Source organism: Eurosta solidaginis, chromosome 3 (assembly GCF_040869045.1).
Source record: "Eurosta solidaginis isolate ZX-2024a chromosome 3, ASM4086904v1, whole genome shotgun sequence".
Lineage (NCBI taxonomy): Eukaryota > Metazoa > Arthropoda > Insecta > Diptera > Tephritidae > Eurosta > Eurosta solidaginis.
Window position 1 is genome coordinate 108,185,553 of NC_090321.1, and position 15,271 is coordinate 108,200,823.

The 15,271-nt window shown below is 37.1% G+C and overlaps 1 protein-coding gene across 4 annotated transcripts in view; it reads left to right on the plus strand.

Moving 5' to 3' along the window:
• The first annotated feature begins 2,619 nt into the window (after positions 1-2,619).
• PPP1R15 (Protein phosphatase 1 regulatory subunit 15) overlaps positions 2,620-15,271 on the plus strand; it is a 293,688-nt gene continuing 281,036 nt past the window's right edge. The window contains exons 1-2 of one of the 4 annotated variants that reach the window (XR_010950850.1): positions 2,621-3,790; positions 8,397-8,534. Coding sequence is in view for 3 of the 4 variants with exons in the window: in XM_067772929.1 (XP_067629030.1) it covers positions 3,026-3,790 (765 nt within the window). In the remaining variant the exon portion in view is untranslated. Of the gene's footprint in view, positions 3,791-8,396; positions 8,535-15,271 lie in introns of all 4 variants that reach the window. The other 3 variants (XM_067772929.1, XM_067772930.1, XM_067772927.1) reach the window with 3 other exon arrangements.

Consider the following 15,271-nt stretch of genomic DNA (forward strand, 5'->3'; position numbering starts at 1 on the left):
ATCCCTTATTTGCGGGTCGCCGGGATCGAGCTGTCTTATAAGGTCACGTTCTTTCGCCAAATTAGCGGTCTCCGCCGGAAAGTGAGGGTGAATTTCGGGAATTCTACCGGCGGGAATCAAGCGAGCCGAGGCGGGTTCGATGACTTTGCGGAAAGCACGCTCCCCTTGGCGAGCATCAGTAGGGATAGGGAGGGCAGCAAAACGGTGGTCTGTAAAGGATTTGTATTCATCCCACTTTCCTTTTTTAAAGTTTATGAAAGTGCGTTTTTCTGTTACGATGAAGTACGATCGAACGAAATAAATATAGGCAGATGGTCGGATGTCAATGTTACCATCGGTTGCCAGTTGACGCAGTTTACGTGTCCTGCGCTCACGATTGATATATCTGGCGAACTGTGACAGCTTCCTACCATACGAGTGCAAGTTTGAATGCCATATATTGTGATGGGTATTGAAATCGCTTAAGATAATGCGATTATCGCCAGTGAGTAAGGCGCTGATATTAGGGCGGTATGCACTGGGCAGCAGGTGGCAGGAGGGCAGTAGAAGTTTATGATTTCTAGGTTTACATCGCCTGACAGAACAGATAAGCCGTGACGTTCGACGTTCTAAGACATTGCCCCGCGCGATGTCGGGATCAAATATATGATATTGCACTGAGTGGTGTATGATAAACGCGAGACCACCTCAATTTCCGCTCTCGCTATATTTAGTCTCTTGAATCGCACCCATGCGGATGTGGTGCCGCTTCATGAAATCGACTATCTCCGTGATCTTCCCAGTTAATCCACTACAGTTTAACCGCAGAATTCTGAAGTGCAGCGAAGGAGAGGTCGTCACTGTAGGAGTAAGTGATGGGTGACTACGCCTGGGTTGTGAAAGGCTAGGACGTAACTGCTGTTGTGGCCCTGGGACTGGGCGTACTTGGGTTATCATTGGGGTACCCGGTGTATTTGGGTTTGCGACCTGGCAACATGGCGCAATGAAACCCGTCGGGGAGTTGCCGTCGCAGAGACCAGAACATCTAGGAAAGTGGCACCGTCCAAGGCAGGAGCTGTATTGGGCGGATGTCACAAACATATTATATTCTGTGCTGCCAAACGGTGCAAAAGGAGGTAGGGGCTAAGAGTCTGTTTCCCTGACCTTGCTTGGTCTTCAGGCTTTGCATGACTGAAGAACTTGTATCTCACTCATGCTTGCCTATAATGTAATAAACTTGAGCATAAATTGCTCCGATTTATCTAATTTGTTCATTCCATATATTCCACTGTGTGATCTTCGGCATAACAGATTATTTATCGAAATAACTCGTAAAAAGAATTATACTATGAATGAACCTATAAATAGAACTATACATCTAGCAAATCGATTCAGTAGTGTTCTTAATTTTAATAAGAGCTTATATAAGTTTAAGCTTGAATTGTTTTCAATTTTTAACTAGTCTGGAAGAAAGCATGTACTTTTACACTGAATGCATTAAATAAATAAAAGAATATTTTGTTACTACACCCTATAATTTTAAAGTTGTCTGTCATTGTGAATGATAACTAAGTGCGATATTTTCTGCATAGACGTCAAAATACCAAAGTGATTGGATCACCTGATTTGTATTTGAATATCGCTGTCTCATTCTGTATCTCTTTCTATCACCCGGTGAAGATAGGCGCCGCCATATTGAACACCCTGTCAAAACGCTATTAAGTAGCCATATTGAACATCCTGTCAGGCATTTGACAGATAAGATATCACACTTAGTTATCATTCACAATGTTGTTTGTTTCCTCTCCATTCCATTGGCCTTATGGCCGCGACACAGCAAAGTTTTTCACATAGATGTGTTCAACCAGGCATGCTTAACGAACGAAACGATATCATTTCGTTACGATAATCAACGCTAATAAACGAAACGAAGTCACTTCGTTTCGTTTATTAACGTTAAGATCGTCAAATTAACGTTAATTTGTCGTTCTTAACGTTAATAAACGAAACGAAATGACTTCGTTTCGTTTATTAACGTTGATTATCGTAACGAAATGATATCGTTTCGTTCGTTAAGCATGCCTGTGTTCAACGCATTATGCATGCCAGTAACATCGCCACAAGCGCGCAAGATGTTGCGTTTGTAAATATGAAGGAACTTAAAATTTGGCAATTGAAGTTTCTTTCGCCTTGCCCATTCTTGTACAAATTTTTGCGAATAAATATTATAAGCATTCTCTCTAAACAAGAAATATACTTGCTAACATATTTTGTGTTTTATTCATTTGTTAAATTGCAGGTTTTAACTGTGAAAAATGTAAGAAAAGTACCAAGAAGTGGGAAAAATAATTTCACTTTTAAAGTGTGAAAGCACCAAAAGTGTGAAATTAGCCAAGTCAATTTTCAAATTCATCTGCAGCAAAAGTTGGAAGATGGCTACTTTTCTCATGTCAGATGGCGCTATTGTCATTCTCCATAAAAATACATTCAATCTTCTAATAATGCATAAATTTTTGTTAAACATATCTCTATGAAAACTATTTATCTGACGGGGCTTTAACACCTACTCGCAGATTTTGGCAATCTGAACAAGTGTATGTTATTGCTGTAGAGATGAGCCAACCATATTTTTGTGCCATGGGTATAGTGATGTGTCAAAATTTGTAATATCCGCCAAAATATGGTTACATTATTTAGATAAATCGGAGATTTCTTAAAATGTGTGCTATTTCTTTGTGTCCTCGCTACGAATGTAAATTTCAATAATGAAGTCTTGAGAATTTTTGCTGGGATACGTATGTTTAAAACGTTGCGGAAGATGATATTTTACACCGGTAATTTAAAGCTAGTAGGATTTATTTAGGAACGAAATAAAATCAATTTAGCGATGCTGGCTCTGTGCTGAATACAAATTTTGAACGTTTTTTTTGTGATTGCGTTGGGCAGAAAAATATAAACTGAGCTAATCTTGATCTGAATACAAATACATGGAATGCGTTAAAACTATATATTATTCTTCTGTGCATAAAATTTATTGTTCGTACAAATGTATTACAAACCGTATTCTTCATCCATACTAAATTCAAATCTTCGCTTCTTGAATGAAGCTAAGAAGAGCTTTCTTACAAACAGTTTACTAAGACTAAATGTGTCAGGTAAAAACTTTTGTAAAACTATAAATATAAGTTTAAACAGCCCCTACTGCTGTGCAACAAATTGGAAAACTGAGAGTTTTACACCGCCACATAATTATATTTCCATAAATATGTCCCTGAAGCCTGCGTCGTATACCTGCGGAACGGCTAAAAAACCTCGTACATTAAATCAGAGTAATTTTTTTTTTAAAATACAGTCGCCGTTTAACCAACCAATGGCTCAACACTTACTTGCACATTTATTATCAGGCTTAAGCAATCATTTTAGCAAAGAACAAAAACAAGCAATGCAACCAAAACAAAGTAGCTCATCAGCCAGTACTTCAACTGGAACAGAATCGGTGTTAGCCGCTCTAAAGAGTGAAAATATTAACACCGTAGCTTCTGACTCGCATCCAATTAATCTAGGGTGTCCTTACTGGAGTAATCGAAAACGAAATATCTCGGAGCAAAGCGACAATATCTACTTTTTATATGATGACAGTAACAATGATAACTGTGAATTTAATAATGACGAAGGGGATGGTGATTCAGACGGCGATGACGACAGTAGCATACCGGATCTTGGTACTTTAAATGAGGCGTGGAAAGATGAAATGGAATATCTTGAAAGTTGCACCTATGAAGATCCTAAAAACGGTGGAGTTGCCAAAAAGGTGAGTAGCGAAAGAACTTTTATCGATAAAGATACTCTTTCAAAATCCTCAAGATTCAATGAACAGTGGTCCAGATACCGATAAAAATGTATCATGCAAATGCAACAACAAATTGAGGTAGTAGTACAGTTTAGGGGCCCCACCCTAAAGTTGGGCGAAGATTTTCGAGTGAGGTATCAAAAGAGGCGTATTAGTCTCGAAAACAATAATCCGAAGGCGGAAAAGAAATTCTATCTCTGTCCGGAGATATTTGCAGTTGAAGTTGGCGATTTTCATGTGGTTGTTGTTGTGTGGTACCCACAAAAAAAATTGTGCATCACCGTGGCGGTACCCACGGTTATACCACTCCTCATGGAACTTGGTGGTGGGGAGGGAGGGGATGCCTGAAGGTTTAATGTGGCCACATAAATCGTTCCCGAGATGCTCGGGCTAGCACCTTAATGGTGCTGTGGTACCGGAGCGTACCGGATCTGTATCCGGCAAAGGACCATCACATCGATAACACTCCCCAAAGCCTTAGGGGAGCAACCTTATCGCTACAACAACAATAACAACACCCGGACTTGACATGGCGTAGCCCAGGGTTATTTTTTATAAGGGCGGCCGAAGGCCGCCAACGCAGAAAGGTGTTCTGCGCAAAAATACTATGGATCTACGCGGCTCTTTTTCCGGTTTTTCGTTAATATCTTTTGAACGGGTAAAAAAGTTAACTTCCCCTTTCGGATTCTTGGTCTAGACGTGAATACGCGTCTTTTGATACCTCACTCAAAAAAAAAAAGGCCCAATGTTAGGGTGGGCCCCTAAACTGCACAATTACCCAAATTGATCCATATGGATCACATTGTTGCATTTGCATATTAAATTACTATCCCTATCTGGTAGAGGAAAACTATCGATATACGCCGAAGATATTTGAGAATTGATGCTGTTATTTTTGTAGTTATCGTCGACTAAAACAAGAATTCTAATTTTCAAAACAATTCCAAAGTTTCGAGTTACTTGTAGAAAAAGGTTTTTATATTCAAAAAGATTGGCGCAAAGTTATGCGGCGGTTGCAAAAAAAAAAAACTTGAAAAAATGGCGTATAGTTGTGTGAACACAAATGTACACACGTATTAATTCTTTTAAATACGAAATTAAGTCATTGCAGGTGTGTAAAGATTTTGGAGGAGTTTGAAAAATTAAGGCTCCTGTTTTAGTCGACGATACCTTCAGAGAAAGAAAGAAAGACCGAAGAATACCCATGCACCCCTCCGAAACCGGTGGTGGAAACCAGATCACTTTCTGCATTAGCGGTTTCTGTCCGAGCTTATAAAAAATTACACTGGGTTGGACAAACAGAGTTCAAATTGAATCTGAGCAAAATACATCCGTATCAATAATCCGAAGCGGAATATTTTGAATAAGGTGCCACGATTTTCAAACTTTTGTTGATTTGTAGGGGTAGGGGGTCCTAAAAATCACAAAATTATCATCCGCAGCTCAAGGAAACTCTTAGTTTATGAAATATGGTAATAGCCTAGTTGAGGGGTCGACTGCTAATACGCTACCAAAAATATCGTGTGAGGCGTCAAAAGACGCGTATTAATCTCGAGAACAATAATCCGTAGGCGGAAAAGAAAAATTTTATCTCTGTCAGGAGATATTTGCAGTTGAAGTTGGCGATTTCCATGTGGTTGTTGTTGTGTTTGTACCCACAAAAAAAACTGTGCATCACCGTGGCGGTAGCCCAGGATTATTTTTTAAAAGCGCGGCCGAAGGCCGCCAACGCAGAAAGGTGTTCTGCGCAAAAATTCTATGGATCCGACCCCCGGTTTCGGAGGTACCCGCGGGTCTTTTTTCGGTTTTTCCTTAATATCTTTTGAACGCGTTAAAATTTTTTATTATTTTTATATTATTATTATTTTCCGCCTTCGGATTATTAATACTTATGTCAAGACGCGTCGTTTGACACCTGTCTCGATATTTTTGGTAACGTATTAGCAGTCGACCCCTCAACTAGACTATTACCATGAAATATAAGCTTTTTAATTTCCAAATTTAGTAAAATTTCAACTTAGTTCCTGCACTTAAAATTCGGGTCACACATGTCGATAGCGGTATTAAAAGACGCGTATTTGCGTCAAGATTCAGAATCCGAAAGCAAAAACTTTATTTCTTATCTCGTTTAAAAGTTATTCGCGGAAAACACGTCGGTACTATTGTCGCTTTTTTCGTTGTTGCTATTAAACAAACGAAAACAAATGAAGGTGGTAAATAGTCTTGGTAGAACATTATAAGGTGGTGGCACGTCGACATAAATACAAACAAACATACACTATCAATGTATTTTGTTTTGTAATTCTCTGAATAATTTGAAATTAATGTATTTAATTGGAACAATTGCAGAATACATACATTTGTCAAAAAATAAAAATAAAATTAAAAATCGGACTTTATAGCGATTTTTATGATGATTCCAACGGTAATTCTCCGTAGAACACCTTTCTGCATATGCGGCCTTCGGGCGCGCTTATAAAAAATAACCCTGGGCTAAGCCATGCCAAGTCCGGGTGTGTGGTATAACCGTGGCTACCGCCACGGTGATGTCCTTCTGCGTAGTACAGCCTTCTGCGCAGCACCCCAAATAATATTAGACTACAACCCTGCAAAAACGCTCTCGTCATTCCACGTCATTTGACTAGTCATTTTACAGTCATAGGTTATATTCATAGTCACATTTGCATGGGCGTGGGTAAGTTTTGTGACCAAATTTTTTGTAGGGAAATTATTAAGTGTTTTACAAAAACAAAATACATTGATTGATAGTGTATGTTTGTTTGCATTTATGTCGACGTGCCCCCCACCTTATAATGTTCTACCAAGATAAAAAGATATTGTTGCGGAGCTGGCAACACTATTCACCACTTCATTTGTTTAATAGCAAAAACGAAAAAAGCGACAATAGTACCGTGTTTTCCGCGAATAACTTTGGGTTAGATTTTATATAAGGTGCCACGATTTTCCAATTTTTTTTTTTGAGGGGTCGAGGGGGTCCAAAAAATCACAAAATTAATGTCCGCAACTCTAGGAAACTCTTAGTTTATGAAATATAAGCTTTTTAATTTCCAAATTTAGTAAAATTTCAACTTAAGTCCTGCACTTAAAATTCGGTTCACACATGTCGATACCGGTATCAAAAGACGCATATTTGCGTAAAGATTCAGAATTCGAAAGCAGAAACTATATTTTTTATCTCGGTTAAAAGTTATTCGCGGAAAACCCGTCGATACTATTGTCGCTTTTTTCGTTGTTGCAATTAAACAAACGAAAACAAATGAAGGCGGTGAATAGTGTTGCCAGCTCCGCAACAATATCTTTTTATCTTGATAGAACATTATAAGGTGGTGGCACATCGACATAAATGCAAACAAACATACACTATCAATGTATTTTGTTTTTGTAATTCTCTGAATAATTTGAAATTAATGTACGTAATTTACCGGAACGCGTGATTTTTAAGTAAATATTAAAATTTTTTATGATAAGAATTTAGAAAAAGGGGCTTAAGTGCAGAATACATACAATTGTCAAAAAAAAAAATCGGACTTTATATAGATTTTTATGCTGATTCCAACGGTATATTTCTATTTTGTTGCAAATGAAAGGTTTGGGGGTAATTCCATTTCAAAAGGCGAAATTATGAATTTTTCAAATCAAAATATCTCCGAAACTAGAGGATGGATTTCAAAAATTAAAAAATCGAAAAATAACTTATAAAAATACCTTTCTTCTAATGTATATATATCTTTAAATTTTGTAGTCTTTATTTACCAAAAATTTGAAGAAGCTCTTTTTTGGTGGCCATGCACAGTAATTCTGTGTAGAACACCTTTCTGCATAGGCGGCCTTCGGCCGCGCTTATAAAAAATAACCCTGGGCTACACCATGTCCGTACATGTACACCAAGTCCGGGTGTGTGGTATAACCGTGGCTACCGCCACGGTGATATCCTTCTGCGTAGTACACCCTTCTGTTCCTCATGGAACTTGGGGGTGGGTTCTCGTTCCCGAGATGGTCGGGCTAGCACCTTAAAGGTGCTGTGGTACCGGAGCGTACCGGATCTGTATCCGGCAAAGGACCATCACATCGATAACACTCCCCAAAGCCTTCGGGGAGCAACCTTATCGCTACAACAACAACAACAACAATAGTATCGACAGGTTTTCCGCGAATAACTTTTAAACGAGATAAAAAATATAGTTTCTGCTTTCGGATTCTGACGCAAATACGCGTCTTTTGATACCGCTATCGACATGTGCGACCCGAATTTTAAGTGCAGTACTTAAGTTGAAATTTTACTAAATTTGGAAATTAAAAAGCTTATATTTCATAAACTAAGAGTTTCCTAGAGCTGCGGATGATAATTTTGTGATTTTTAGGACCCCCTCTACCCCTACCAATCAAGAAAAGCTTGAAAATCGTGTCACCTTATATAAAATCCAACCCCGATGCGATTTTTCGAGATTTTAATTAACGATTTTGTCGCTTGTCTTATCGATTGTACTATTCACTAACTTAGTTTTAACGACTCGAAATAAATGACCTTTAAATTTCGTTTTAATAGCAGAAAGGTGGCAGCACAGCTTAAAGAAACCTAAAAAATGCGAAAAGCACAAAGGGAATGCCAAAAATAAATAAATTTCGTATACTAACTGCTTTTAAAAGTCTTTATTGTGCAAGTTTTTACATATTTTAACAAAAGGTAAGTAAATGCGGTATTATTTTTTTTTTCTCTCTGTTGTTATCGCAGTTATTCTTGTACCCCTAAATTGACCATCAAGTTGAAAAATAATATCATGAACCAAGTCTGGGGTTAGTCGGTACAGCTTTCGAAACTCCGTTGCATACCTTCTCTAAGAAGGTATCTGTGCACTGGCAATGGACTTAGTAAGTCTTCATCTTGTGATAAAACGTACGCCAAGTACTCAAATGCCATTTGATTTATAAAGCTGCTTTTCGTGTTTAAAAATATTTAATTAAAGTTCCTATTTTCTTTTTTTACTAAAATTGTCAGAAATATTAATTTCGTTATTTTTAACGCAGCCAATTAACTTCCCTGCAAAAATTGTTGGATTACGTGTTCCATTTTCTTCATGTTGGAGTACTCTAACAATACTCCTTTGCAATGCGTTTGCGGACCACCATCAGCCGATCACTGCTCGTTTTTTAACGACAGTGATCACGACACGATGACGATCGAACAGAGTTGCCAAAAGTAAAATATTGCATGCAAATAACTAATAATAAAATTTTACTTGGGAAATATTTAGGATAAGGTGCCACGATTTTCCAACTTTTCTTTTTTTCGAGGGGTGGCGGGGGTCCTAAAAATCACCAAATTATCATCCGCAACTCTAGGAAACTCTTAGTTTATGAAATATAAGCCTTTTAATTTCCAAATTTAGTAAAATTTCAAAGTCCTGCACTTAAAATTCGGGTCGCACATGTCGATAGCGGTATTTGCGTCAAGATTCAGAATCCGAAAGCAGAAACTACATTTTTTATCTCGTTTAAAAGTTATTCGCGGAAAACCCGTCGGTACTATTGTCGCTTTTTTCGTTGTTGCAATTAAACTAACGAAAACAAATGAAGGTGGTGAATAGTGTTGCCAGCTCCGCAACAATATCTTTTTAACTTTGTAGAAGATTATAAGGTGGTGACACGTCGACATAAATGCAAACAAATATACATTATCAATGTATTTTGTTTTGTAATTCTCTGAATAATTTGAAATTAATGTATTTAATTGGAACAAGTGCAGAATACATACATTTGTCAAAAAAAAAAAAATTGGACTTTATAGAGATTTTTATGCTGATTCCAACGGTAATTCTGCGTAGAACACCTTTCTGCATAGGCGGCCTTCGGCCGCGCTTATAAAAAATAACCCTGGGCTACGCCATGCCAAGTCCGTGTGTGTGGTATAACCGTGGCTACCGCCACGGTGATGTCCTTCTGCGTAATACACCCTTCTGCGCAGCACCCCAAATAATATTAGACTACAATTATTAAAAGTGTTTTACAAAAACAAAATACATTAATAGTGTATGTTTGTTTGCATTTATATCGACGTGCCACCACCTTATAATGTTCTACCAAGATAAAAAGATATTGTTGCGGAGCTGGCAACACTATTCACCACCGTCATTTGTTTAATTGCAACAACGAAAAAAGCGACAATAGTATCGACGGGTTTTCCGCGAATAACTTTTAAACGAGATAAAAAATGTAGTTTCTGCTTTCGTATTCTGAATCTTGACGCAAATACGCGTCTTTTGATACCGCTATCGACATGTGCGACCCGAATTTTAAGTGCAGGACTTAAGTTGAAATTTTACTAAATTTGGAAATTAAAAAGCTTATATTTCATAAACTAAGAGTTTCCTAAAGTTTGAAAATCGTGGCACCTTATATAAAATCCAACCCAATATTAGTTTCTTTATTCACGCAAACGTGTTATGGAATCGCATTTACGATGGAAGCAGTAAGGAAGGCGGTCGGCATGATGTTGTGGTGCACAGTGTCTAGTCATTGTCGGCTGGGGCGGGTCCTTGCCAACCTTACTGTTCCTGCGCCATAAACAGAAAAAAGTTCCTATCATGCCTATCAAACTAGCAGCTGCCAAGTTCAAAAAAACCGACAGAAGCGCAGAGATCGACTCAAAACGCTTATAAATTCAAACTAAAACAACATCCGGCCGAACCGAATGTCACGGACAGACCGTTAACATTCAAAAATTTAAATTCAAATTAAAAAAAAAAAAAATGAACGCAAAAAAAAATTTACCGAACCGGACATGGCCGGTTACTAACGCTGAAATGCAAAAAAAAACGCTGAAAATTAAAATAAGAAAAACAAAAAGGGCCGAATATAACTTGAGGGCGCCGCGGGTGGTGTTGCGACGCCCGGTGCTTGTCCCACCCTCAAAACCATGGCCACCGACGCACCTTATTTTCGGTGGCCCCTTACCTATTTTACCCTATGCCTTCTGAATAAAGGGCGACGTCAGCATTCCCATTTTAAAATACACAATTTATTGACAATTCATTTCTATTAACGTATGTAAGCAACCAAAAAAAATAAGATAATGCAGGTTTCTTAACCAGGGCTACAGCAATGTTGAACTACGAATAGCTGATTACACTATGAAAATGTAGGTAAGTGTGTGTAGTGCATAAGTGAGAGAAAAAAAAAAATGATCCAACAGATCACACTTTATTGGGCCGAAATCGAAACGAAATCTAATATGAATACTTATGTCTGACTAAGCTCGTTCTGTTGGGGGTTCTTTTCTTTTCTCTTACTTTTGCTCGTAATATTTTAAATTATGCAATTATTTATGTCTCCTCTTTTTTTGATAATCGTTATAAACGCTATGCGTGAGAAAAATATGTAATTAAATGTACTTATGTATTGTAAATATACTACCTACAAAGTAAGAATTTGGTTGAATTTTTTTCTTTTTCATTCACATTCACAAAACATATTTTAAGACTATAAAGTTTGGATACAAATTTCGATATTTGTGGCTCTCTTACAAAATTATTATGTGGTCGTAGTAGAACTTACTTTTGAGTGTAACTAAATATCAATTTGGTATAATGCGCATAGTATAATGATACTAATATGTAATATAATAATAATTTATTTATTTACGGTCTTTAAGACCTAGTTCAAGGTAAAAAAAAATATATATATATATATAAATAAATTGTATACATTACATGCTTAATGACTTACAGTATAAAAATAATTTTGCTTTAAACTTATTAATATTTTCACAGTCTTTTATCGCATTTGGTAATTCATTGTACATTTTATAACCTATATATTCTAAAGTCTTCTTCGCGAACTCCGTTCTTACTCTAGGCAGTCTTATATTTCCGCTGCTTCTAGTTCCATAGTTATGTATTTCATGATTAAAATGTATTCTCCCGTTCAGATAATTCGGTGTTATTCCTAATTTCATATGATGTATAAATTTCAATGTGAAATAATATATCGACTGTTTTACACTGAGCCAGTTTAACATATTTAGCATTGTAGTTTTTGGTGTTCTAAGCGAACATTTTAAAATTAATCGCATTGCCTTGTTTTGTTGTATCTGCAGTTTTTTTATTTGTGTGTCATTTGCTAATAGCAGGATTGTTGGACAATAGATAAAGTGCGGTTCAATAATTGATCGATACACTAATAATTTGTGTCGTTGACTAATATATTTACAAGTTCTGTACATAAAACCAATTTTTTTTGCAATTTTGTTTTCTAAATAATTTATGTGTTCTCCAAATCTAAGGTTTTTGTCGATCCAGACTCCTAGGTATTTGATCTTGTCTACTTGCTGAATTTCAACATTTCTTATCTTCAGAGTAATATTGCTAAGGGTATTGGCACCCATAATGCTTTGATTTTTGCAAAATATCATACTTTTGGTTTTATCCACGTTCACTTTCAACTTTCTATGGCATAGCCATTTGTAAAGGGAGTCTAAGTCTTCTTGCATTTTCGATACCGCAAAGCCCTCACTTCTTTCACTAATGGTTATCAATGCATCATCCGCAAATAGTCGAATATTGCAATATTTCAAGCATTCTTTAATATCGTTAATATATATTGTAAACAATAGCGGTGCCAATACTGAACCTTGCGGTAGCCCAATATGTACATCAGCAACCGGTGAAACTGCACTTCCAATTATCGTCTTCTGTTTTCTATTACTCAAATAGCTTCTGAACCATTCCAAGGATTTTCCTCTTATCCCATTATTAAACATAACATTCAGCAGTTCCTCTCTATCCACAGTTTCAAAAGCACGTTTTAAGTCTAAAAAGACTGAGATCACAACTTTCTTATCAGTTATATCCTCTTTCCATTCCGCAATAACCATATTCAGTGCGGTTTCGCAAGAATGGCTTTTCCTAAACCCAGATTGTTCAGGTATAATAATTTGGTATTTATCTAGATATGCCACTAATTGATTTTTAACCACCGTTTCCATAATTTTTTCATCTGCGGGTAGCGTATTAATTGGGCGCAGTTCCTCTGGCCTTACTGTATTTTTGACTTTTTCCGCAGGTACTATAGTTGATACTTTCCAGCAATTTGGAACAATGCTACTGTTTATTGATTCATTTATTATATCTTTGTAGAAGTGAGCAATGTAAATCATGGCATCTTTAAATACCCCCTCCGACAAAAGCTTTTTTCCACCATATTTGTTTCTAAAAGATTTAGAAATGTTCATTATATCATCTAACTCTACGTCGGTGAATTGAAAAGTTTCAATTGCATTATTTACACTTGTTTCTGCCGCAATCGGAATTATTTCAATGCTATCATTAATTTCAGCTATGCTCTGTATAAAAAATGTATTTAGGGCATTGGCTATATCGTATTCCTTCTCGAGGCATTCACCGTTAATTACTATTTTGCTAACGACCTTTCTGTCATCGGTGAGCTCAGCAAGATGTTTTAAAGACTTCCACATCCGCTTCATGTCTCCTGCACTATCGAGCACTTTATCTTCCATATATTTCTTCTTTTTATACATAACATTTTTTTTATATATTTTTTTTATGCCATTATAATCCATAATATGTACTAAGAAAAGTGGTTACAAAAGCAATAAAAATGAAATTGCGATAGCAATATGTATTACGTGCACGTATATTACTTTCGTCTTGTTGTTCGAAAGATATTGTCCGCAATAGGGATTCATGTATATATATATATATATATATATATGTATATTGCATTTGTATGATATAAGAAAAAAAAATTTAAATCCTTTTGCCAATTTGTGCATAATCGACGAATGACTGCTGTCGCAAAAAAATTTTTTCTTTAAATTTATGATTGAGCTCCAAAAATGGAACGCTTAAACTTTTCAAATGATACAGACCGCTTTTCTTATGACTAACAACTTATCGAGCTAACTTCAATCATTTTGAAGCAAGAAAAAATTTCAATAAAATGAAAAAAAAAGGAAATGTATGCTGCTTGTTGTATAGCTAACAATTTCAAGTATTCAATAATACAATTTGACAAAAAAAATCGACCCTTGTTAAATAGTTCAACCGGACTGTATAAAACCCTCTAAGTACCACTTAGAAGTTTCTTTAACTACCCTGCAAAAACGCTCTCGTCATTCCACGTCATTTGACTAGCTATTATTCAGTCATAGGTTATATTCATAGTCACATTTGCATGGGCGTGGGTAAGTTTTATGACCAAATTTTTTTGTAGGGTAATTATTTTGAAGTTCATACATGGCTGGTACTTACATGGCCGCCAGAGTACGTACCGTGGGCCTCTGCCAGCGTGGTTACTGGTGATGTTGATTTTGCTGGTGAAGTTGACGCTGTTGTAGGTTGTGGTGCGCGGTCTTGGGTGCGCTGTATTGGTACTGTTGGTGGTTGTTGCGCTGTGGTCCGAGGTGAGCGAGTGAACCTGGTGGCAATAAAACTTCGTGTTGACTTTTACGACCTGTATGACTTGGGGCTAATTTTGGCGTTCGTTGTATTACGCTGCAGCCTACTGCTGGCCCTGGAGGCGGAGGTGTTGGTTTAAGGGTCTTCTAGCGATTCGCTTGTGCCTGTACTACTATGAGATTGGTATGTGAGTTCGGACTTGTCGATGCTGTCGTATCAGCAAGGTTCGTTAAATGTTTCTTAAAAGTTCTTTTTGGGTCCGCAGGAAATTGCAAAAACGAAGATTCCAACCTGTTCAATACTAGTTAAAAGCTTCGCCACAATTAGAAGGCGTAAGACTATTCACGAAAATTATTTTGCCAGTGTGCTGACCGGGCAGTTGGTTGATAAGTACGTGGGACTAAGTTAAACAGCAAGCAGTGTGCAATTAATAGGAGCACCTTACAATTCCGCATTGGTGGTTTTCACTGCTGCCGGCTTTATGTGTCGCTTCTCTTCCTTTTTTTCGGTGAATGCAGCTTTTCTCTTTACAATTTAATGTTTCCTTGTCTTCTTCGTTTTTTTAAGCCCGGAAACGCATGGCTAACTTTTCTTTTCTCGGTCTTTAAAAATTTTTCGCCTTCTTTTTACTTTTCATGCCGGAAACTCGTGGCATTTTTTTCGCTAGTGATCGCCGGTCTTTCGTTCTTGTTTTTCGATACTTTTGTATCGCAACTTTCGCCCCATCACCAGTCACTACGTGTGTTCGCACGAAAACGCTCCCAATTAGACCGTAACCGTAGACCATAACAGCAGACCGTAACAAATGTTAAATGACATAAGAATATTCGTAGTGAAAAATATAAAAGTTGTGTTGCCCCTCTTCATTTACTTTCATTTTAAATTAAATTCACTCCGATAATTCTTTCCGACACAATTCTTCTTTAGCACTTTGGCATATGATCCTCTGTGGGTGCTCCATGGAGTACTACAGTGAAAGTACTTTGGAAAATACTCTCACGTATGTACT